At 53.2% G+C, this 21,793-nt stretch overlaps 3 protein-coding genes across 7 annotated transcripts in view; 1 reads left to right on the top strand and 2 right to left on the bottom strand.

Moving 5' to 3' along the window:
* Positions 1-4,698, bottom strand: part of PTK7 (protein tyrosine kinase 7 (inactive)) — a 60,528-nt gene extending 55,830 nt beyond the window's left edge. The window contains exon 1 of the mRNA XM_059078200.2: positions 4,425-4,698. Within this exon, the coding sequence (XP_058934183.1) occupies positions 4,425-4,503 (79 nt within the window). The 5' untranslated portion in view covers positions 4,504-4,698. The remainder of the gene's footprint in view (positions 1-4,424) is intronic.
* A 1,196-nt stretch (positions 4,699-5,894) lies between these two features.
* On the bottom strand, positions 5,895-18,272 carry KLC4 (kinesin light chain 4). 5 transcript variants are annotated; one of them, XM_067006239.1, is made up of 17 exons: positions 17,996-18,272; positions 17,104-17,188; positions 16,127-16,408; positions 14,897-15,127; positions 13,171-13,252; positions 12,363-12,573; positions 11,826-11,913; positions 10,472-10,573; positions 10,045-10,218; positions 9,631-9,730; positions 9,378-9,430; positions 9,094-9,164; positions 8,804-8,912; positions 8,067-8,207; positions 7,650-7,765; positions 7,232-7,295; positions 5,895-6,370 (listed from the first exon to the last, which is right to left on the bottom strand). In XM_067006239.1, exons 3-17 carry the CDS (start codon positions 16,382-16,384, stop codon positions 6,320-6,322), a joined length of 1,851 nt encoding a protein of 616 aa, XP_066862340.1. In that variant the 5' UTR covers positions 16,385-16,408; positions 17,104-17,188; positions 17,996-18,272; the 3' UTR covers positions 5,895-6,319. The 5 variants fall into 5 exon arrangements, with proteins under 5 accessions (XP_066862340.1, XP_066862339.1, XP_058934185.1 ...); XM_067006238.1 differs by having other exon boundaries at positions 17,104-17,153; positions 17,996-18,105; XM_059078202.2 differs by lacking the exon at positions 17,996-18,272 and adding an exon at positions 17,533-17,817.
* On the top strand, positions 17,476-21,770 carry MRPL2 (mitochondrial ribosomal protein L2). Its single transcript, XM_059078212.2, has 8 exons — positions 17,476-17,663; positions 18,224-18,420; positions 19,546-19,714; positions 20,264-20,405; positions 20,515-20,630; positions 20,707-20,817; positions 21,091-21,164; positions 21,522-21,770. The coding sequence occupies exons 2-8, from the start codon at positions 18,325-18,327 to the stop codon at positions 21,732-21,734; spliced, it is 921 nt and encodes a 306-aa protein (XP_058934195.1). The 5' UTR covers positions 17,476-17,663; positions 18,224-18,324; the 3' UTR covers positions 21,735-21,770.
* Positions 21,771-21,793: the final 23 nt, after the last annotated feature.

Raw genomic sequence — 21,793 nt, 5'->3', positions numbered from 1 at the left:
GAGTCTCACAGAAGCTGTACTGGCTTAAACACACACAACTCACCCAAACCCGCCCCACTCCAAAATACGAAATCCTCCAAAACTTTAACAACTACAACTGTTGCAGCCCAGTGGAGACATTGCCTCCATTTATGAACCCAACGTATTCCTGAAAAGTCATCCACAGACCAAACTTCTTCCTAACAAATCCAATTTCTCCACTGGCTCTCTTTATAAATTGAGACACACGCTCCTCTAGGAAAAGCTAAGGCTCCCAGAGGAACAGAGCTCCACCCTTAGTGTTGCAAATCCTCTGGAGTCACACCTTTAATGGACAAGTTTCCTGACAAAATCTAATTCACATTCAACCCAAAGTGAGGTCATTTTTAAGTGTATAAATATCACACCAGAGCGTGTTCCCGTGAACTAAAAGTTATTTAAGCCAAGTCTTCAAATACTATGCAAGATCTAGGGCTCCTGATTCGTACTGTTGCAACGGGAAAGCTCTGTACCTCGAGTTTCTATATAAGGAAGGATGCTTAGAGCAGGACTTCTGGAACCTTGGGTGCAGTCACCTGGGAGCTTGTTTAAATGCAGTCTGGAATTCTGATTCATGCTCTCAGGGAATGCTGATGATGCTGGTCTTTGGCCCTTGGTTTTTTTTTTGTTGTTGTTGTTGTTTAATAAATTTATTTATTTATTTTATATTTATTTTTGGCTGCATTGGGTCTTCGTTGCTGTGCAGGCTTTCTCTAGTTGCGGTGAGCGGGCAGCTCCTCTTCGTCGCAGTGTGCGGGCTTCTCATTGCAGTGGTTTCTCTTGTCGCAGAGCACGGGCTCTAAGCACGCAGGCTCAGTAGTTGTGGCTGCGGGCTCTAGAGCACAGGCTCAGTAGTTGTGGCACACGGGCTTAGTTGCTCCGCGGCGTATGGGATCTTCCCGGAGCAGGGCTCAAACCTGTGTCTCCTGCATTGGCAGGCGGATTCTTAACCACTGCGCCACCAGGGAAGTCCCCGGCCCTTGTTCTGAGTGGCAAAGTTGTAGATAATCTAGGCCCCTATATAGCTCATGGTGGTTAAGCTGTGGCCTTTCCAGGCAGGTCAGCTCCATATGCAGAGGTGGATGCCCATGCCCAGCACTCTTAGAGAAAGCCAGAAGCCCTGCCACATCAAAACTCAGAAAACCGCCACAGAGAACAGACAGCCCAGAGACAGGGAAAGAAGATGTGGTCCCTTGACTGGGTCACAGTAGAACAGGTACAAGGAGAGGGGACAGGCAACCCCAACCCAGAGAAGTGGGAAAGGGCACAAAAGACCCCCCCACTGCCTAGCAGGCAAAGGGGCTGTTTACCTTTGCCATTGGTCATCTGACCTGTACCCAAATGCTTCATTCACTTTTTAATGAACCTAGATAAGGATCCACTATAAATAAGATACCACCATAATGAATTCTACAGTAAGTTAAATCCCTTCAGTAAGTTAAAACCCAAGTGGGGCAAAAATAGGGAAGATGGCCTAAGAGTCCAGAGGTTCTCCAGGTATCCACCTTCTGGTAGGAGAGATGGGACAGCTTCAGGAAGGAAGTGGAGGCGGGGCTGGGCAAAAGAGATGGGGAAGGCAGCACATACCAGGAGACCCGGCCAGAGAGAAAAGAAAGGTCTGCAAAACCTTGTATGTTTTAGGGGATGGGAAAGAGACTAGTTGGGCTGGAATGGAGGGTTCCAGGGAGTGGAACATGTTAATTGTTGGGGGTGACTGTAAAGCTGGAAAGGTATGCTGGCAGCACACCACCAGAGAGGGAAGAACAAGAAAGGGGCCCTTTATATACTTCATTACATTTAATCCTCAGCACAACTCCAGGAAGTAAGTCCCTTTACAAGGGAGGCAAACTGTGAGGTGAAGAAATCTGCCAGGGCCACAGGGCCTGTCAAAGAACCTTGAGTTGCTGTTTTCGCAAACACTTCATTCCGATGGCCTGGGCTCTCTCCACCACTCAGCCCTGCTCTGAACGCCAGGAGTCTGACTAGATCCTTTGGCAAGAGTTGAGCAGAAATTACTCTAGCCCTCCCGCCATACTTCCCAACATCTGAGAAAGCCCATCACTGATAAAAGGGCTGAATTACAGGCTTTAGAAGCCATCTCAGGACGTGATAATTCAATTTCCCCAAAGAAACAAGATCCTGGAGGAAAGAACCCAGAGATGGGGTGGGAAGAGGGGTGGGTAGTGACCCCAACCAACCATGCCAGCGGTGAGGCGAAGAATCCCAGGTTTCAAACGTCAAGCCCTCTCCTCCTCCTCCACCATGTTTATCACAACGGGGATCTCAAAGTTCGGAAAGTTCCTCAGCCATTTACAGCATAATTACCCAAACTTCAAAATGGCCTAATCCACAAACCTAGCCAGCCTAGGTCCCCTACTCCTGCCTTATTAGCAGTGGGGTCTCACTACAAATCCAGCTAATCACACAATGAGACGGAAAAATCTACTGCCATCTATTGAAAAATCATTGCCCCCTGAAGTCATGCCATCCAGGGGTGGGTTGAGCCCCCGGATTTCACCAGAAGACACAGCAGGCGCCTCAGCCTCGACTGAAACTGTTTACAGCGCATGGGCAGGTTCCACACTAAGACACATTTGATGGAACTTATTTAAGGCTCTCATTAAAATGTTCCTTTGTTGAGCACAAGACATCTCCCCACCCCCAGAGGAGATTCCAGACCTCCAGTCCCCAGCCCTCAGCCTGCCCTAACTCCCCCCACCAGAACCCACCCCTTCGCTAAACACCAGTCACCGGATTAACATCGCTTAACATCAGAGTCGTCTTCCCATGGAAGGAATTTAGGAATTTAGCATTTGTTGAACAAGAGCCCCCGTCTCCACCAGAATCTTCCCCAGAACTCTAAACATCAGCAGTGAAGGCAGCCATATCTGCCACCCCACACACCAAAACCCAAACAGCCTGCAGACCTAGGAAGCCTGTGGGCTTGGCCTACCGGCCCATATGGCTGGGCCCCCTATGCTGGCTGTGCAAAAAACTTCCATACTTCCTCCGGGAGCAGATGTGGGTTCTGCCGTGAGCATTGCCACCCCACACATCAGAAGGAACACACAGCTCCAGAAACACCTCCTCCGAGTCCCGGGAACTTGTTCTTACCTCTCGGTCCTGGGTTACAATTACCTCTCCTTTTACAACTAGGGGTGTGGGAGATGTTCCACTCCATCAGCACCAAAGCCCTCAACAGCTGGCAAGCCAGGGAGATGTCAGAAAAGGCAATTCTCTACCCCCACCCTCCCCATGGGCACTCTTCAAAAGAGGAGGAAAGTGATAAGCTCGGACCAGATCTCTTGGGCAGAGTTCCCCCAGAGAGGGCTGCTGCCAGGATCATCACCAAAGATCGTGGGTTTTGGAAGGGGGCACGGGGTGCGAGGGGCATACTTCCAGTCCAGAGTGTTTGGGGTGTGCGGGTAGCTTGGCGCTTTCCTCTAAAGCACTTCAACACCTCGGTGGTGACTCTCAGGTGTAATCAAGCCACGAAATAAAGCGAGGGGAGGGTTCGGGTCCAGTCTGCCCTAGAGATAGGGGCCACACCCTCATCAAAATGCTGAGGCCCTCCAAGAAGACAGAATTAACTCTTTTTGCCTTTCTGCCCGTCGAAAGAGAGATTTTCTTTCCTTGCTGGGGAGAGAGAGGATGGAAATCCAGGAAGGAGCAGAACCAACCCCGTCCGCACCTTTGCAGGCCGGCCATGCCCGATTTTGGCAGCGGCCTTCACACATGAGTCACCGAGACAGCCTGGGACTCTCAGCTCCCAGATCTGACCCTGGGAGGGAGTGGGCTCAGGGCTCGGGCTGGGAGCTGGAAGAGATGGGACGGACCCTCACTCTTCTTTCCCTTCTTCCGCCCTCACCAGCAGGGCCGTCTGGGTCCCAGCCTGGCCCAGGAACTTGGAGGAGGGAAGCCGGGAGCGTCGGGCCGGCATAGGTAACAAAGCTCCGCGCCCCGCGCGCCGGTCGGTCCCACATTCGGCCACAGGCCGGCCTCCCTCACCTAGGCTGAGCCTGCCGGGGGGACTCCATCTCCCCCACCCTCAGCCACCGCGCTGCAACCCCTAAGTCGGGGGGGGCGCCGTTTCTCCCCCGCAAAGAAACGCCCCACTGGAGCCCGGGAGCCGGCAACTCCCGGCAGTTCCCGAGCAAACTCTCGGCTCGGGCCGGGAAAACTCCGGGGAGGCTGGAAACGCGTCCTCGCGGGCGCGGGGGCGAGAGGGGCCCGGCCGAGTAAGCGGGGGCTTCGCCATCTCCCGGCCGCCGGGACCTCGTCCCCCGCCCAGCGAGCCCCTGCCCTACGCTCGGGTGTCTGCCCCGCTCCAGTTGTCCAAGCCCACCTCCACGGCGCCCCCTTTGGTCCTAGGGGCTCCCGCGCTCCCCCAGCTCGCCGGGACTCACCGCCCAGCAGCGGCAGCAGCAGGACGCTGAGCAGAGGCAGCCGGCGAGGGCTGCTCGGGGTTCCGCGCGCGGCTCCCATCCCGGCGGGCCCGGGGAAGGGGGCGGCGGGCGCACGGCGGGCTCGCGGTCAGCGCTCCCCGGCGGGCCCAGGAGGCCGAGCGCACCGGAGCGCGGGTGCCGCTGCAGCAGCCGCAGCCGGAGTCAGAGCCCGAGGCGTCCCGAGCAGGAGCCGCGCGCGCCCGGTACCTCCGAGCCGTCGCGCGCCACCGCCGCCGCCGCCGCCAAGCCCCGCCCCGCGACGCCCCCTCGACGCCCCCCTCCCCGCCGTTGTGGGGAGGAGCTCCTAGTTGGGGGAGGGGTCTGGAGACGGATGGGGGACAGAGAGAAGGAGGCCCCGGGGGAGTGTGGGGACCTGAGCGAGATAGGGGAGCGGATGCTGTGCCTACCACCTAGTGTGCAGGGACTCAGGGGACCTAAAGTGACTTTTGTGATTCCGTGGCTCCTGGGGAAGATCGTGGTTTCTGGGCTTTCCTGAGGGCTGTGACCAACAACAGTTCCCCCAAATTCTCCGGGTGGGAGGGGAAAGGGTGGGCTCTGCCTCACTTCTCAGCAACCTGAAATCCGGAGGGAGATCCAGAACAGAAGGGTGTCCTTGGTGTCCTCAAGCAAGGTAAACTGGAGATACTGTGGAGCCCCAGGAGAGAAGTAGCCTGGAGAAGAGGAGGACCAGTGCATGGCTAGGGTCTGGTTTGGCTCTGGACCAATCTGAACCCAAAGATAGAGAGAGACTGGGCTCTCTGAACACCAGGCTGAAGGCTGTTAAACTGACAAATTCATCCCAAGTCCATCTCCAGGCAGTCTGGGCTGTGTCAGGGCATGGCCAAGTCTCCAGCTGTGGGGAGGCCCAGTACAGCCCTTGTTCCAGGCGCCCCCCACCCCCAGCGCCACCACCCCCACATTCTTTCTTTGTTGTGAAAGCAGCAAGGGGTGTAGGAGGCGGGTCAGGAGGAGTCAAGCTTTGGAAGATGGGCCCCAGCTGCTGCTGGGCCTCCAGGATATGCCGAGAGGGTATGGATAGTAAGTGCCTCATCCCCCTCTGGCTCCAGAGGGCCCCCCAGGCCTGCTTAGACCTCCCTTCCCCCAAGCAGCTGGGAGGAGGAGGGGCCACCACAGAGGGCCTCACAGGCCAGGAGCAGTGGCGCCAGGACTCCAGGGTCCTGCCACATGGCCGCCACATGTCCCTGACAACGCAGTCCACAGCACCTTCTCCTTGGGTTGTGGGCCTCCCCCCATCCCCCAGACGCCTTCCTGCAGGCCCTGCTGGAGAGGATATGAACAGGGGAAGGAAGAGAGGAGATCCAAGAAGCAACATTCCTCCTATTGCCCCATCCGTCACTGCCCCTCACCCTTCTGTGAGCGGCCCCAACACCACCCTTGCTTCCTACCCTCTTCAGTTAGGACTCAAGTGGCTGCATGGTTACCTGATTCTTTTATTTAGATAAAGTGAAATACATGGACCTGAAGTGAGGCAGCAGAGGGAACAAGAGAGGCCAGGGCAAGGCAGGTTGGCTGGCCAGACCCAAACCCTCTGACAGAAAAGCCAGCAGCAGGCAGCATCTCTGAGGTGCATACCTGCTCCTTACCCACTCTGGGTCCCCTAGTAGTAGAGCTAGCTACTCTAGAGGACCACAGGGTGGGGAGAGGATGTCCTGAGGGTCCTTCCTGAGGGGGATTCCTGAGGAGGGAGCTGAGACCCTAAGGGCAGCAGCAATCTTCTGGTTAACGGCTCCCCCTTCACTGTCCCACCTTGGGGCTGGAAGAGCCAGGAGCAATAGGGAATGCTGTGAGGGCTGTGTGGGGGACCCAGCAGACCTGGGGGGGGAGTGGGTTGAATGTCAGCTGCTTGAAGAGAGGTCCATACTGCTGGCACTGAGGCCTCGGGAGACCTGAAATAGACAATAGCATGCCATCAGCCCAGGGACCTCAGCCTCCCAAAGACTGTCCCCTGGAGTCTTATTCATCTCACAGCTGCAGTCTCTCTCTGGACCTAGGATGGAGCCTGTAACCTCAACCCCAAGCTCTGGGCTTTGTTTAGTCTTTGCTATGATTTCCCAGAAGGCCACAATCTGGTGGAGAAAATACCTGGAAGAACCACATGAATATTGGCATATACTCTGAATGTGTTGATACAGGTGGTCGTTTCCCATTAAAATGTCATTGCTACTTCTTTAACAGACACTCACTTCTTGTTATATAACTTGTACAGTCTTTATACGATCTCTACAATATCATGATGTAAAAGTGCTTCGGGGTAACCTTATAGAGACTAATTCTCATCAATACAGCCTTTGCAAAATTTCTCACTGACATCACTAATGAAATAAAGCAGAGAACAGTTCTCCAAAAAAAAAAAAAAAGTCATTGCTGTTTTCTCAAATGGAGATGAGTTAATGCTTTTTTTTTTCTTTTTCCCTTCTCATCTACTGCTGAGTCCCCAAGGTGAGGAGTATGGTGGCTATAGGGGCAGAGCAATTAGTATCCCCAAATCATTCCTGAATTATTCATAATTCCAAAGTACCCATTTAGAGAACATTCATTCCTGTTCCCCTCCTGATTAATTTATTTGCTACTATCTCTGGCCCGAAACTGTCCCTTGGCGGTCACCACCCCCAACAAGCTGCTTGATTCCTGTCTGCCCACCTCCAATTCCCTGGCAAAGCCTTCATCCCAGATGACTCTCCCCCTCTCCCCACTGGGCTTATCCTTTCTTCCTCACCCACCAATACACTCACGAGCACTGCTCTCACCTGGAGGGGTGCTGCACTGGGTTGGTTCAGATAGTTCAAGGAGGCCGCCCGCTTCATGTTGCCGCTAAAATGGAAAAGAAAGAATCGAGGCCTCTTCTCTTCCCATGGGTGGCCCTAACGCTTGGGACTCTTGGGCACCACCACGCACACTCAAGATAATTGTCTCCCCACCATCTGACCCCACCCCCTGCACACATACACGCACTCTCTTGTCTTCATCAGTCACCAGCATCTGCTCAGGTACTGTTGTCCCTGCACTGGGGCACCCATTTTTCCCACACTCTCTCTCCACGGCCACCCCAGTGACCTCCTCCACGTTTCTCTCCAAGATTCTTCTCCTCCAGAGATGAGGGGCCAAGCGGAGTTGGAGGCCAGGGCTCACCTGCCTACTCTGCCATATCTCAGTCTTAGTGTGTACCTGGAGGGCCGGGGCTCGGTCCCCTGGAGCTTCCTCACCAGGAGTTCGCTGCTTCTACGAAGCACATCTCGGATCTTGCCCAGAGAGCCGCTCCTCTGCAGGGCCCCACTGCCATCCTGGCAGAGAGGGATGGGGAACAGAAGCTAAGGGGATCTCAGGCAGACTGGCCTCTGAGTCAACTCCTGCCATTTATTCTGCACACCTCCCCCTCCCCCCAAAAGCCCAGCGACTGAAAACAAGAGCCTGGTCAACAGCGGGCTTGCAGAGAGACCCCTGAGAGGGATGGGCTAACTGAACCGGGATGGGGACAACGTCCCCTCCGACACGCACATCCTGCACGCATCCTACACGCTCAGAGCCTCTCACCACCACCAGCAGGAGAGGCAGGAGAGATCAAGGGGCGACGATCAGACTTACCCCCGACCACTCCACAGCCACTGAGGCATCTTCACCTCCCTCGAATTTCACACTGCCCCCAAGGCCCTCCTGGGAGGTCCTTCCACTGTCACCCTCCCCAAGCAGCTCAGCCACCTTGGTCTGGCTGATAGGGTCAGTGCCCTGGAAGGAAAAGGAAGGAGCTGGGACTTCCCACTTCTGAACTCCTCAGGATGGGGCTTCCAAACTTTTTCTCACCATCAGCCGCAACAAAGAAAACATTTTTCTTTGAGACTTCCCAGTACACACATACTGGAAAGGAAACACTCACCTTTTCTATTTGCAATGCGTTCCTACATAAAGATACACATCGATCTTTAGCCGAGGCCCACACTGAATTGATTTCAGGACCCACTGAGTCAAGACCCTCAATTTGAGAAACTCCGGTTCAGGGCTCCCCTCAACCACAACCCTCTCAGCCACACTGCCCGTGCCCCGCCTCAGAAGATTCTTCACGTTATCAAAAGGCAGGTCTTCCCATAACAGTTCCATTTAGTGAAGTGAACCCTGAACTTGGAGTCCTGACCACAAAGGGCAGGTAGGGGGTAAGAACACACTTAAAAAACAACCACAGTCACAAAAGAGTCTTACCTGCCTCTCCTGTCTTCCTCCTCAGCCTCTCCTCTTACCCTTCAGAGAGTCACAAGCAGCCTCAGTGGTCCTCCATCCTGTCCCCAGGGCCCTACCTTGCAAACCTCCTTCCCCTCTTGGTCTCTGACCTGTTTCCGGGAACGCAGGGCACATTCCTCCAGGGTCTCAGCTGCCTCCAGCTTTCCCTGGCGCCTGTACAGAGCTCCGAGGTTTCTCAGGGTCGTGTTTACTGTGGGGCTGTGACAGGGGAGACCAGGGAAGGAAAAGAAGATGGACTCAGAAAACAAGCAGGAGAGAGAGGGAGCAGAGCTAAGGCCGAGGGAAGGTCCAAGGGAAGAAGGGGAAGGTCCAGGAAGCCGGAAGCCAGGCTTGGATGGAGGGCATCGGAGGCCAAGCCGGCTGCTCACCCGCAGCTCACCTGCTCACTTTGCAGGCCTTGTACCAGCCTCCATACTCGGCGTAGGGCGTGCTGCCCTCACGGTGCCGGCTCTGCAGGAGGACAAAGGGGGAGGTGAGGCCAGAGATGAGAGTACTGAGACGCTGGGGTACAAGCTGGCGCAGGGCTGGGGTGCAGGCTGGGCTGGGGAAGGCACCATGCACCTGGGGCTGGTGCTTGGATGGGGAATGAGGAGCTGGGCTGGGGCAGGAGTAAGTCAGAAGCCCTGGTAGCCTCGGGCTCCCCAGGCTGGGCCCCCCACTCACTTTGCTCATTTCCTCCCGCTCCTCTGCATGCATCCAGATGGGCTTGTGGTCGTCTGGGGGTGATACATGGGATGGGGTGGCAAGGTTAGAGAATGGAGCTGGACAGTACAGGGGGGGCCAGGACCCAGAGGCCGACAGGGCTGGACTAAAGGGGTCTGGCTCCCCCTTGGGAACCACTGTGGTCAACCTCCCAACCTTTGGTCTGCATTTCCTTTCCTCCCTGCAGCTCCCTGCCCAGGCCCTCACCACTCACCATCCACAGACCCGAACTCCTGCACATGAGCACGGGTCAGGATCTCTTTGTAGAGTGTCTCAGCCTCAGCATACTTCCCTTGTTTCAGGTAACAGGAAGCCTGGGGGCAGGAAGGCAAAAACACAGGAGCAAGAGGTAGAGATAAGGTCTCCGCCAGGCCTGGGATTTCCACTTCTTGGTCTCTTTATGACTTTCCCCAGAGATCCACCTCACACCTCTTTGTCTAGCTGCAGGGTCCAGGGTGTTCCCGGTCCACTCCACTCCCAAGAGCCTATGGAACTTCTGCCTTCCCACGGGAAGGAAGCAGACCCCTCAGCCCCAACGGCAGCCCCAGAGCTGGGCACAAAGGCGATGAGGTCCGTGTACCAGACTATGGTGCTTCCCCTCCCCACCTCCCACCACCTTTGCCCTCACCAGGTTGTTCTTGGTCCGGGCTACATTAGGGTTGTCCGGCCCCAGCTGCCCCTCATAGATGGCCAGCGCCCGCCGGTAATAGCGCTCCACAGCCTCATACTTGCCCTGGTTTTGGCACAACAGGGCCAGGTTGTTCAGCTGCTTTGCCACATCTGGGTGGTTGGTGCCCAGGACCTGGAGGAGTACAAAGGACAGACAGATGGCTGTGATTATGTGTGTGCTTGTGTGTGTGTGTGTGTGCGTGTGCACGTGTGTGCGCGTGCACGTGCCCATGCAGGGAGCAGGGGGAACGGAATGATGGAACAGGGAATAAGGCAGAGATGGGGGGGGTGAGACGAAAAGAAGTGAGGGGCAAGGGTATATCAGAAGAGAGATGGTGGAGGAGGGGTCACCGCAACAGGGAAGGACAGGCAGAGGGCACAGTCACCTTTTCTCGAATCTCCAGGGCCCGCTGGCACAGCGGCTCCGCCTCCTTGTATTTGCCCCTCTTGCCATAGAGCACAGCCAGATTATTGAGTGTGGCAGCCACCTAGGAAGACAGGCCTGGCCCCATCAGGAACTGGTGCTGCAAAGGTCCTTGAACAGCAGGGCCCCACGCTGCACAACGCCCAGACAAATGGACTCTGCCACCCGAACCAGAGGCGGCAGAGGGGAAAGTACTGACCCCCGTGGCTCTGAGGTTCTCCATGGGGGTGGTATCACCCTCTAAATAGATTTTTAGACATTTCTGGAGGCAGGGGTTTTTTTTGGTTGCCATAAATATTGGGGCCCTTTGGGGAGGCAAGGATGCTACAGATGTACTGCCTGTGTGGGACAGCTCAGGCAACTTTTCAATGTCCTGCCAGACTTTCAAACACTGAATATAAGCTTTGATGCTTGGTGGGATATCAAGACAGGAGTTATGTTTTCTGAGATACATCATCCCTGCCTATCACGTGTCATAACACAGGGAATTCTTTTCCCAAAGTCAGCTCAGGCATCTTTTGAATGTCCTGCCAGACTTTCAAACGCTGAATATAAGCTTTGATGCTTGGTGGGATATCAAGACAGGAGTTATGTTTTCTGAGATACATCATCCCTGCCTATCATGTGTCATAATAACACAGGGAATTCTTTTTCCACAGTCAGCTTATTTTCAAAAATATCTTATTTCTCATTGTCTCCACTTTGACAAGTCTAGCATTTGTCTTGGCATGCTATCCCTACTTAAGGTTATCTCTCTCTCTCTCTTATCACAGACAAATAAATCTGGTCCATTATTACTTATTCTAACACTGGATTTTAATCTTGCATGTGCCAATTCTTCTGCTCTGTCATTTTTCTAATATGTACTTTTATGTAGAATGACTTACTGGTTTTACTTCTAAATCTAAAGTTATTCAGTCATTATATATCAGACTACTATATTATGTCTTCTAGCATTGTTGTACTCAACACAACTGTTATTGTTTTGCATTTTCATTTTTCTGTAATGTATTATACGTATTATTTTATCATAAATTACTTTCCTTGTTTCTCTTTTATATTGGGTATCATTCAACTTTTGAGGAAATTATACGGGTAGGTTGGTTACATTATCTACGAGTTAAGTTTTAGGAAAATATTCATTATAAGAAGGAGTCATTGGGTCTCAGAGAGTTGAGAACCACTAGGATCAGCAGACAGTGCCTGGGAGAAATAAGTCTTCATGCCTCCCTCCTGAGAACCCCCAGGGAGTGTGCTGGGGGAAGCAGATGAACAAGCTGAGAGAGCACAGCGGAAGGAGGGCAAGGAATACTGACAGCAGGGTGGTCCCGGCCCAAGGTGCTCTCCCGGATGCTGAGGGCATCATTCAGCAGGAGGGCAGCTTCCTTATACTTATTCTGGTCCCTGTAAGAGGACAAAAGTGGCAAGGGGTTAGCCCGAACTCCGGCCCTAAGCCATCTCCTTACTTCCTTCCCTTTGGGACAACTGAGGTACATTTAGGGATTGCCCCCCCCCCCATGAGGAGACAGGAAGCCTGGTGGGAGCAGTGAGAGGGGTTCACTGACACACGCTGAGAGTTGCCATGCCCAGAGAAGGCCATAAGGCATAAGATGCAAGAGACAGAAACAGAGAAGGAGACCCTCCCCAGAGGAGAGACAAGAGAAGCAAAAAACCTGAGGGATGAGTATTCTCTGAGGTCAAGGGCTCAGGTATGAAAGAATAAGTCTGGTATAGAAGAAAGCCCCCAGGTGGGAGGGAGAAGAGGTTCCCTGTGGAGAGGAAGAACGAGAGCCAAAGGCGGATCAAGGCGAGAACGTGGAGGCAGGTTCGTGGGAGGAGGAGGCCGTACTCACCGATACACCAGAGCCAGGATGTTGAGCATAGTGGCCACGTCGGGGTGGCCGCGGCCAGACGTGCGCTCCAGGTCCTCCAGTGCCTGCTTGCAGAGTGGCACAGCTACCTCATAGCGACCCTGGGCTGCATACTGGATCACCAAGTTGTGCAGCGTCCGCAACCTCGCTGGGATCTCATAGCCACTGTGCTGGGCACCAGGGCCACGGGACACTACACCATTGCAGAAAAAGACAGGAGACTGCCTCAGATGACGCTGCCTCTCCCTTTGCTGTCTGCCCTCCCCACCCCACTCCAAGACTTGTTCCATGCCTGTGCCTACCCCCCCCACCAGGCTCCCTGCATAGACCTGCCTCAACTGCTACTCTTTTGCCCATTCCCTTGCCCCGTGCCCATCACAATCCCATTTGTTCACCCAGTCAGTCATTCATTCAACAAACTACTCAATAAGCATGAGGCACAGGCTGTGCCAGGGATACAAAGATAAGAAACACCTGGTCCTTTCCCTTGAGGAGCTCATGCTCTTCCCCTCCAGGGTCACTCTTCCACTCGACTGTGAGCTCCTTACTGGCGAGACCTGTGTCGTCTCCCTGGTGCCCAGCACAGTGCCTGACACGGGCTAAGTGCTTAATACATGTTGATGAATAAGGGGGAAGCTGAGGAAATCAAAGTACTGGTCCCTGGCCCATCTCCAGAGGAAGTGGAAAACCTATTCCTGGCTGGTGAGAATCCTGTGTTCAGGGTGGGTCACAGCTGCGACCAGCCTCCTGATGCCCCCCCTTCACCCTCCAACTCCAGAGGCAGACTCACAGCCATTGCTGGGGTCCTCTTCCTCCTCATTGGGGAAGAGGTCATCCAGGGAATCCTTGGAGGCATCACCTTCCTTCTCCTCCTGGAAGGGAAGAAGCAGCATTGTCTGGGCCAAGATAGCCTCAGTAGCCTCTTCAAGCCCCCTCTAAACCATGAAATCATTGACAGGTGGGGCCTAGGACAAGTCCCTTGTTCATGTCCCTGCCCCTAGGAAGGCCAGCATCTGTCCCACCAAGCTTAGGCCTCTCTTGTTCATAAAAAATGAGAGATGGGGACTTCCCTGGCAGTCCAGTGTTTAAGACGCCGTGCTTCCACTGCAGGGGGCACGGGTTCGATCCCTGGTCCGAGAACTAAGATGCCGCATGCCGCACGGCACGGCCCAAAAGACAAAAAATAACAGCAACAAAACAAAAACAAGAGATGCTTCAGCCAAAATCTCATGACTTTCCCTTCCTTCACATCCAGAGAGCTTCCTTCCTTCCTAAGCACCCTCATCCTCCACCTCTCTCCCCCTCAACTCTTGTAATTATAGTCCCGTGTTGATCCCTGTGTGTTTACACTGATTACATGTCTGTCCTGTCTCTCCTGAGGGCAGGGGTGTGTCCTATCTTATTGACACGTACCCAAAGTGTCTAGCTCAGCCTGACACCCTTCATCTGCCACCACTCACGCTGTATGTAGTGCCCAATCCTCACTGAATAACCTACTTTCACACCAGGCAAAAATGCTTCACCCCACCAGGCACTGCAGCCTTGTACAAACACTTTCAAATCCCCTGCCCAGATTCACCAGTGTGTCCCAAACAAATCATCCCACCTTCCCTGGGTCAGACCACCTTTCCAGCCCTGGTGCCTTATCTATGAATCTATCTCACACACACACACACACACACACACACACACACACACACACACACCCCAGTCTAGAAAGCTCCTCCCTCTCCCTCACAGACGACCAAAATCCATCCCAATTCCTAAACCAAATTAAAAAATAAATAAAATAAAATTTTAAAGCTCCAACCTAAATCTTGCCCATCCCTGTTCCCTGCCTCCTCTGTGGATCTTTCAGACCATTCCAGCCCCCGGGAACCTATCTCCCTGGGATCCCTCCCACACCGCCTGAACCACTCCTCCAGCACTGGGCACTTGCTGTTTGTGTTGTCACATACGTGTTCTCACATGTAAGCCTTGTTCCTACAGCTACACTATAAGCTCAAGAAGGCAGAAACTCTCTTTTGTAGTTCTTTACATCTACCTGCCACACATCTTCTTGCATTGCCTAAGGCGCAGAGATGTATAAATGCCTGTTGAGTGAGGGTTAAATTCCACACATTTTGAGAGCAAATTTTAGGACTTGCTCAACTGGGCTGTGCTTTCCCTAATTGCAGAGCTCAGGATTCTGAACTGGAATTGTCCAAATGCCTATCTGTCCCCCCCAGAAAAACCTATTATTGTCAGAGCAGGAACTCTGCCTTGTTTACTTTGCATCCCCAGCAGAGTGCATTGCGCCTGACATACAGTAGTCATTTGATCAAATGTTGACTGAATGAGTGACTCTTGTTTCTCCCTTGCTGTCTTCTGGAGTTGGTGTCAGGACCTGAAATCTGCCAGGTGGGGGCCGGCTGGGCAGGGCTGCTGGCCCTTGTGGATGATGAAACAATTGCCCCCATATCTGTGGTGACTCCCAGCTGTCCACCCCCCAGCCAGCCTCGCCTGCACATGCTCACCGCGGTGTGCCCATCCTCGTCATACTGACGCAGCTGTCCCAGGAACTCTAGGTGCTTCTTTTCCTCCTCCAGCTGAGCCACGGCCTGTTCGCTGCGCTGCAGCCGCTGCTGGGTGCCTGCTAGCTCGTCCCGGAGCCACTGGTTCTCCTGGCACAGCCGCCGGACCTGAGCCCGCAGCTTCTGTTTCTCCGACTCCACTGTGCTCAGGTGGTTGGCCAAAGCCAGCATCACCTAGGTGGGCAATCCTGTGAGTGCCGGGCTCTGGATAGGAGTGTTGAGGGATAGGCGGGAGAGAAGCCGCCAAGACTGGCAGGGGCCAGGAGGAAGGGTTGGGTAGTGATGACTCTACCTTCAAAACATACCCTGAATCCAATCTCTCACCACCTCCAGAGCTACCGCCCTGGGCCAGGCCACCATCAAGTCCCACCTGGATTATGAGAATTGCCTCCTCACTGGCCTCCCTGTTTCTGCCCTTGTTCCCCTAGAGTCTGGTCTCAACCCTGCAGCCAAATGATCCTTTTAAAAGGTTAAACCATATCACTTCTCTACTCAAAACATTCCAATAGCTTCTATCTCACTCAAAGTAGAAGCCAAGTCCTTACAATGGCCTACAGTTCCACAGGATCTGTACCCTGCCTCCACCACCTCTCCAACTTCATTTTCTATTTTGCTTGCCCTCATTCACTGTCCTGCAGCCACACTGGCCCCTCAGTGAACTCATCGGGAAGGCTCCAGGTCGGGGCCTTTGCACTTGCTGTCCACTCTGTTTAGGATGCTCTTCCCCTGTTTACTGTGTGACTCATTCCATCATCTTCAAATCTTTGCTCAAATGGCGCCTTTTCAACGAGGCTTTTATTGACCACCCTATCTCAAACTGTATCCTCTCCCCATATGCCCCAGTCCCCTTCCTTGCTTTATTTTTATCCTTTTATCCTTAACAGTTATCATTGTGGCATACTGAATCACTTATTTATTCGTGTATTGTCTGCCTCCCCCAGCTAGAACGTAAGCTCCAAGAGGGCAAAGGTTTATGGCTGTTCTTGTTCAGTAATGTGTCTCTAGTGTCCAGGAGAGTAGTGCCTAGCACATGGTAGAAGCTTAATACATATTTACTGGGTGAATGAATGCAAGCAATTAGGACAAGGGGATCCCGAGTGACCTCAAAGCCCTAATCAGACAACTGCTCCTCCATCTACCCTGGGCCACTTGGCACCATCTCCTCCCCCTCACCTGGGCCTCACTCAGCCCCAGCTCGATGTTTTCCATGGAACGGCGCAGCTGCCGGGCCTTCTCATGAACCAGCCCTTCTTCATGGCCTCCCTGCTGCAGACACTCGATGGTTTGGGAGAGGCTTTGCAGCACAGCCTGGTGTTCACTGTGGAGGGCCTCCAACCCTTGGCTCACCAGACGAGTGCTCCCCAGGATCTCCTCCTGGCTGAGCCGGTGCCCTGCAGGCTCATCCCGCTGTCCCAATACCAGGCCCGACATCCTGGCTGGGGGACCTTGCCTGGGCTACAGAAAAACAACAGAGCTCAGGCGGGGTAAAGATTGGAAAGAGTGGCTGAGTGCCTTGGGTGGGAGAGATCCAAATGAAGGGACGAGAACCAGTAGGGGGGGACCCTGTGGTTTAACTGGAGAGAGAGAGTGACCAGTGGGGAGGCAGCCTGTGATGACACTAGACACAAAGCTAAGGTCGTGGGAAAGAGAGAGGGAGACAAATTGACTTGAACGAAAAACGGTAGAAAGAACAAAGGTGCTGAGAAGTAGCAGAGGGATTTAGAACTAAGGAACACAATAGAAAAGGAGCTGGAGAGAGAGCTTGGGTTAGGAAAAGGAATCAGGAGCGGAAAGATAGCACTATAGGGAACACAGAGGGTGTCCGAGAGAGCTACAAAGGGAATGGAGTTAAAGCAGACCAGAGGTATGCAGAAAATAGTGCAGTTTTCAAAATAGGGGAAGGAATAGGTTTCAAAGTTAAACCAAGAAAGAGAGGGAGAAGAAAAAGAGAGGAGCCTTCATCACAAGACCCAGATGAGAAGGGCCTAGAGACTCAAAGTCTTCAGGTTGCGTCACCCACGGGGCTAAGGCCAGCATCTCCAAACCTGGTCAGCTCTGCCTCTTTCCCCACTAGCCTGAAACCCCAGGTCTCAGGCTGTCTTCCTACTTCCTCAAAAGGGCCTTGTTTCTCATCTTTGAAGTTTTCTTACCTGTATATAGCCCTTGGTTGTGGTGTTCAGGCAGGAGCTCAGAAGAAACTCTGTTCAAACAGCCAGGAACTCAGAAGGATCTGCCCTGCCCAAAGTCCAGAAGCCCAGAGTTCCCACCCCTTCTCTCACCACTTCACAGCCACCCAGAGGACCTGGCATGGAGCCCCACCCAGGACAAACGCCCTCCCTCCCCTGCCTACAGGTCTTCAAAGACGACCAATGTCCCTCCTCCTTCCCCAAGCCAACCTCCCACCCCGAGCCTGGAGAGCTATTTTCTCCCAAGAAGGGAGTGAGATTTGATCTGAGACCTGCGGCAAGGGGTGTGTCTGGGAAAGGGTGAGGAGGAAGACCTGGTCACTCCTAGCCCAGTCATTTCTATGGTTTTGTGTCTATCATGATCACATACTAACAGGCTCTGAGAGGAGTCACCTTAGGGTACCTCCCAGACGCCCGATGATGCAGGGAAGAATGGCAAGTCTGCTGAGCGGCTGCGGGATCACAGGGAAACGCGGCGCTGGGAGCTGGTCTCCCGGGCCTGGGAATGCGGTGAAGTGTCCCAGGTTGTCGACCTGCCCTGAGGCCCAGGGTGGGGATAGAGTGAGATGGGCAGGGGTGACGGGAGGTGGTGCGGGTGGACGGCGTGACTCGGACCCGGGCCTGACAATCCGGAGGTCACTGAGTCAGTCTGTAGCGCAGGGGGCGGGGCAGGCCGTCAGTCCCTCTGTCTGGACGCAGAGGGGCGGGAAGAATCGCGGGGGGGGCGGAGTTTTTAAGGCTGACTGGAGTTGTGTAAGTTCGGTCGGAGGGGCTCATTTGTTCATTTGTCTGGGTGTGCAGGAAAGAGGTAGCGGGACTTCAACTCTCAGCCCCAGAGGTACCCTCAAAGACTCACCCTCAGTCCGTCGGTCTGGCTGCCGCTCTTGCCGGTACTGCGCCTTTAAATCCATCATGGCTGCCGCTCGAGGCAATTGTTTTGACGGCTCCAAGGGGCGGGGCCTGTTCCACAGTCACGCGACCTAAGAGCCACCCGGGGATTGGCTCTACCACGAGCAGGGAGCATAAGAGGTGTGTGTCCAGCTTTGTCTCGGGTTCTCTGACCGCCTCTTTTTACGTCATGAAGGAGCGACGGAACTGGGACCTGTTAGCGTCATCCAGTAGCACCAGGCGGCCTGCCTAAAGGTAATGGTGGCGTGCTGAGCCCAGCCGAGCCTGGCCCAACTCATGGCCCTGAGGGCACTGACCCGCGCTCTTGGCTCTCTGAGCCTGACGCCCCGGATTGCCGCCTTCCCCGGCCCAAGCCTGTTCCTGGCCGCCCAGGTAATCCACCTTACCCGGGAATGTGGCTGTTTCCGTTCGGGCAGCCGGAGAGGGGGCTCCAGGAGAAGCGAGGTGGGGGATGCGAGTCTGGTTAGGAGTCACGCCGGCCTGTGACCTTGGATAAGTCACTCTCAGCCTCAGCTTTCTCCTCTGTAAGTGTTGCTATCTCACAGGGTCCCTGTATTCCTCAGACAAGATACTGGAGGTGAAAGTGCTTTACAGACAAATGTACATGTTTCAGTAATAACTAACATTTATTGTCTCTTATAAGCCAAGCATAAGTAATAGACGTTCTAAATAAATTAATTGCTTTCAATCACTTTATAGTTATTATATTCCCATTTTACATATGAGAAAACATAAGTAGTCGAAGGTCATACACCAACCATTGGAGCTAGGTAATCTGGCTTCAAAGCCTGGGCTCTTAACCATTATTATAACCATTAAGGATGAGTTACTACCGAGATTAGAGAATTCAGGGCAAGATACCCAGAATAGGAGCCTAACATGAAGATATCTCAAGGTTCCTAGTGGGCGACTGGTGAGTTACAGAAAAGAAAAGTTAAGTCTTACCTCCCCTGGACCTTTCAGACTTATGGTAGAGTTTGGCAGATGCATACTTAAAATTCAAAACCAAACCAGCCTACTTTGTGAAGGGCTGGGAATTCAGCAGGGAACAAGACATAAATGATCTCTCCCCTCCGTTCATATCTGAAAAACTCTCAGAAACATGCAGCAAAATGGGCAGAAGGCATTGATGCCAATGGTGGTACATGGGTGTATGGAAGTTACCAGCCCTGGAGAAGAGAGTTGTTTAGGGAAGGAAAAGTTTCTTGGAGAAGGAGAGTTTGAGCCAAATTTGGAAGAAGGGGAGAACATTCCATTGAAGAAATACTTCAGAGGTGAGAGGATCAGATGAGAAGAGGTAATCAACACACATACACCTAGATAAACATTCCGAACTGGTATTTGTGCAAGCTGTGATGGGTGGAGTTTTTGGATAGCTGGTCTGGGACTTCCAGGAGGAAGGAGGCTACAAGCTAAACTTTGTGCTCTCTCCCTTGGTTCTCTGAAGCTTTTCCTTCAATTAGCTTTTAAGTGAAAGAGATTTCTGTTTCTCTCTAGGTGACAAACAATGTCCTCCTTCCGCTGCCCTCTCCCTCGATGTTGCTTCCCTGCCGCCCAGTCCTTACCTCTGTGGCCCTTAGTGCTAAGTTTGTGTCCTGGAAGAGTCGTACCAAGTATACCGTTATGCCAGTGAAGATGAGGAAGTCTGGGGGCCGAAACCACACAGGTGGGAGCAAGGACAAGAAGATTTCAGCAGTAAAGGGCAAAAACATGGTAGGATCCTAGGCCTGTATTTTGATACAGGCAGAGAAATTAAAAAGCATTTATTGGACTCCTTCTGCATGTAGTATGTGTGTAAGAGTGAGAGAGTAGAATACAAAGCAACAAACAAGTGGTCTATGCTCCTAAAGATAATCTAGGCAGTTGAAGAAAACTGGACATACTCAGGAAGTTATATGACATTTCACACTCTTCAAAAATTGACAATAGTTGAAATTGAACACGAGTTACATGGCTCTCAGTAAACTTACTGAATTCAGTAATTTGTAGAGATTTTATCTGGATGTTTTATACAATTTCAATATCATAATTATGTTTTTACCAAGCTCCATGTAGGTGTTCACCCTCACTCCATTGTGCTGTGCAAATTTGTATCATTTTCTGTTTGGGTCATAACGTTGGGGAGCGCTGTTCTCTGCCTAGGATGGGTCTGTTCCCAATGCTGGGAACTGACTCTTCTGACCGGGGTCATGTCCCTGCACTGTCCTGACCACAGGCCGAATCCAAGTGCACGGTATTGGTGGGGGCCACAAGCAACGTTATCGAATGATTGACTTTCTGCGGTTCCGGCCCGAGCAGGAATCCAAGCCAGGACCCTTTGAGGAGAAGGTCATCACTGTCCGCTATGATCCCTGTAGGCAAGTTTGGGATGTGAGGTGGTGGTGTGGCTGAATGACTGCTCTGTGGCTTTTCAGGAGATGTGAGGCTGCCTAGATGGTCTGCTTACCTGTGCCTCACTCTGAACAGGTCAGCAGACATAGCTCTGGTTGCGGGGGGCAACCGGAAACGCTGGATCATTGCCACAGAAAACATGCAAGCTGGAGATACAATTCTGAACTCTGACCACATAGGCCGAATGGCAGGTGAAAGATGGCCGCCAGATGTGTATGGGCTGGGAGGCTGCAAGGGTTCTGGTGCTGATGAAATTCTGTCTTTTAGTTGCTGCCCGGGAAGGGGATGCACACCCTCTTGGGGCCTTGCCAGTGGGGACCCTCATCAACAATGTGGAGAGTGAGCCAGGCCGGGGGGCCCAGTATATCCGAGCTGCAGGTATGAAGAAAGGAGCTGCTTGGGATCTTACAGTTTGGAAGGCCAAGGGGTACCTGAGGTTGCAATGAACCCATGGGCCCACATCTGGTCCACTGTCAGAGAAAAAGAAGGAAAAACAAGGCTGAAGAGGTGCTTGTGTTTTGACCTAAAACCTTATATGCATCCTGCTTCAGTGTTTCTCCTCCTCAAAGTGTGTGGGGTGTGGCCCCTTGGAAATCTGCCCCCCACCTCCTGCTCTGTGGAGGGTCGCAAAGCTGTTTCTCCCTTTCCCAGGGACCTGTGGTGTGCTGCTACGGAAGGTGAATGGGACAGCCATCATCCAGCTGCCCTCTAAGAGGCAGATGCAGGTGTGTGGGGTGCAGGTGCGAGGGATCAGCGAGGGAGGAATTTTTGGAATGTACCTAACCTGTCCAGGATAGCTCCCAGGTGTTTTATGTTGAGAACTGCCTCGAGCTGGGTCTGTCCTTTTTTGCCGTGTGACTAGCCATACCTTGTCAGGCTGGCACCATGATTGAGTAGGGAACAGTGCCTTTTTTGTTTTCAACTACTGTAGGACCTGCACTCAGGTTCAATTATGTTGTGCTTTCCCCCCTCCTCTCCCTTCTCTCCTTGAGTGTAAGAAGTCTCCCAAGAGTCCATGCTCTCAACAATGTCAGGCTCTTTCCCCCTATGGTGCATTCCCCTCCATCTGCTTTCTCTGTCAGGTGCTGGAAACGTGCATAGCAACAGTGGGCCGAGTATCCAACGTTGATCATAACAAACGGGTCATCGGCAAGGCCGGGCGGAACCGCTGGCTGGGAAAGAGGCCCAACAGTGGGCGATGGCACCGCAAGGGGGGCTGGGCTGGCCGAAAGATCCGGCCACTGCCCCCCATGAAGAGTTACGTGAAGCTGCCCTCAGCTGCTGCCCAAAGCTGATATCCCTGGATTCTAATAAAATGGCCCCCATTTTTATCTGTTTCTGGATTTTTTGGGAG

The sequence above is a fragment of the Kogia breviceps genome, chromosome 10 (assembly GCF_026419965.1).
Source record: "Kogia breviceps isolate mKogBre1 chromosome 10, mKogBre1 haplotype 1, whole genome shotgun sequence".
Taxonomy (NCBI): domain Eukaryota; kingdom Metazoa; phylum Chordata; class Mammalia; order Artiodactyla; family Physeteridae; genus Kogia; species Kogia breviceps.
Note: the sequence above shows the minus strand (reverse complement) of the source record. Positions and strands in the feature narration are given on the sequence as shown.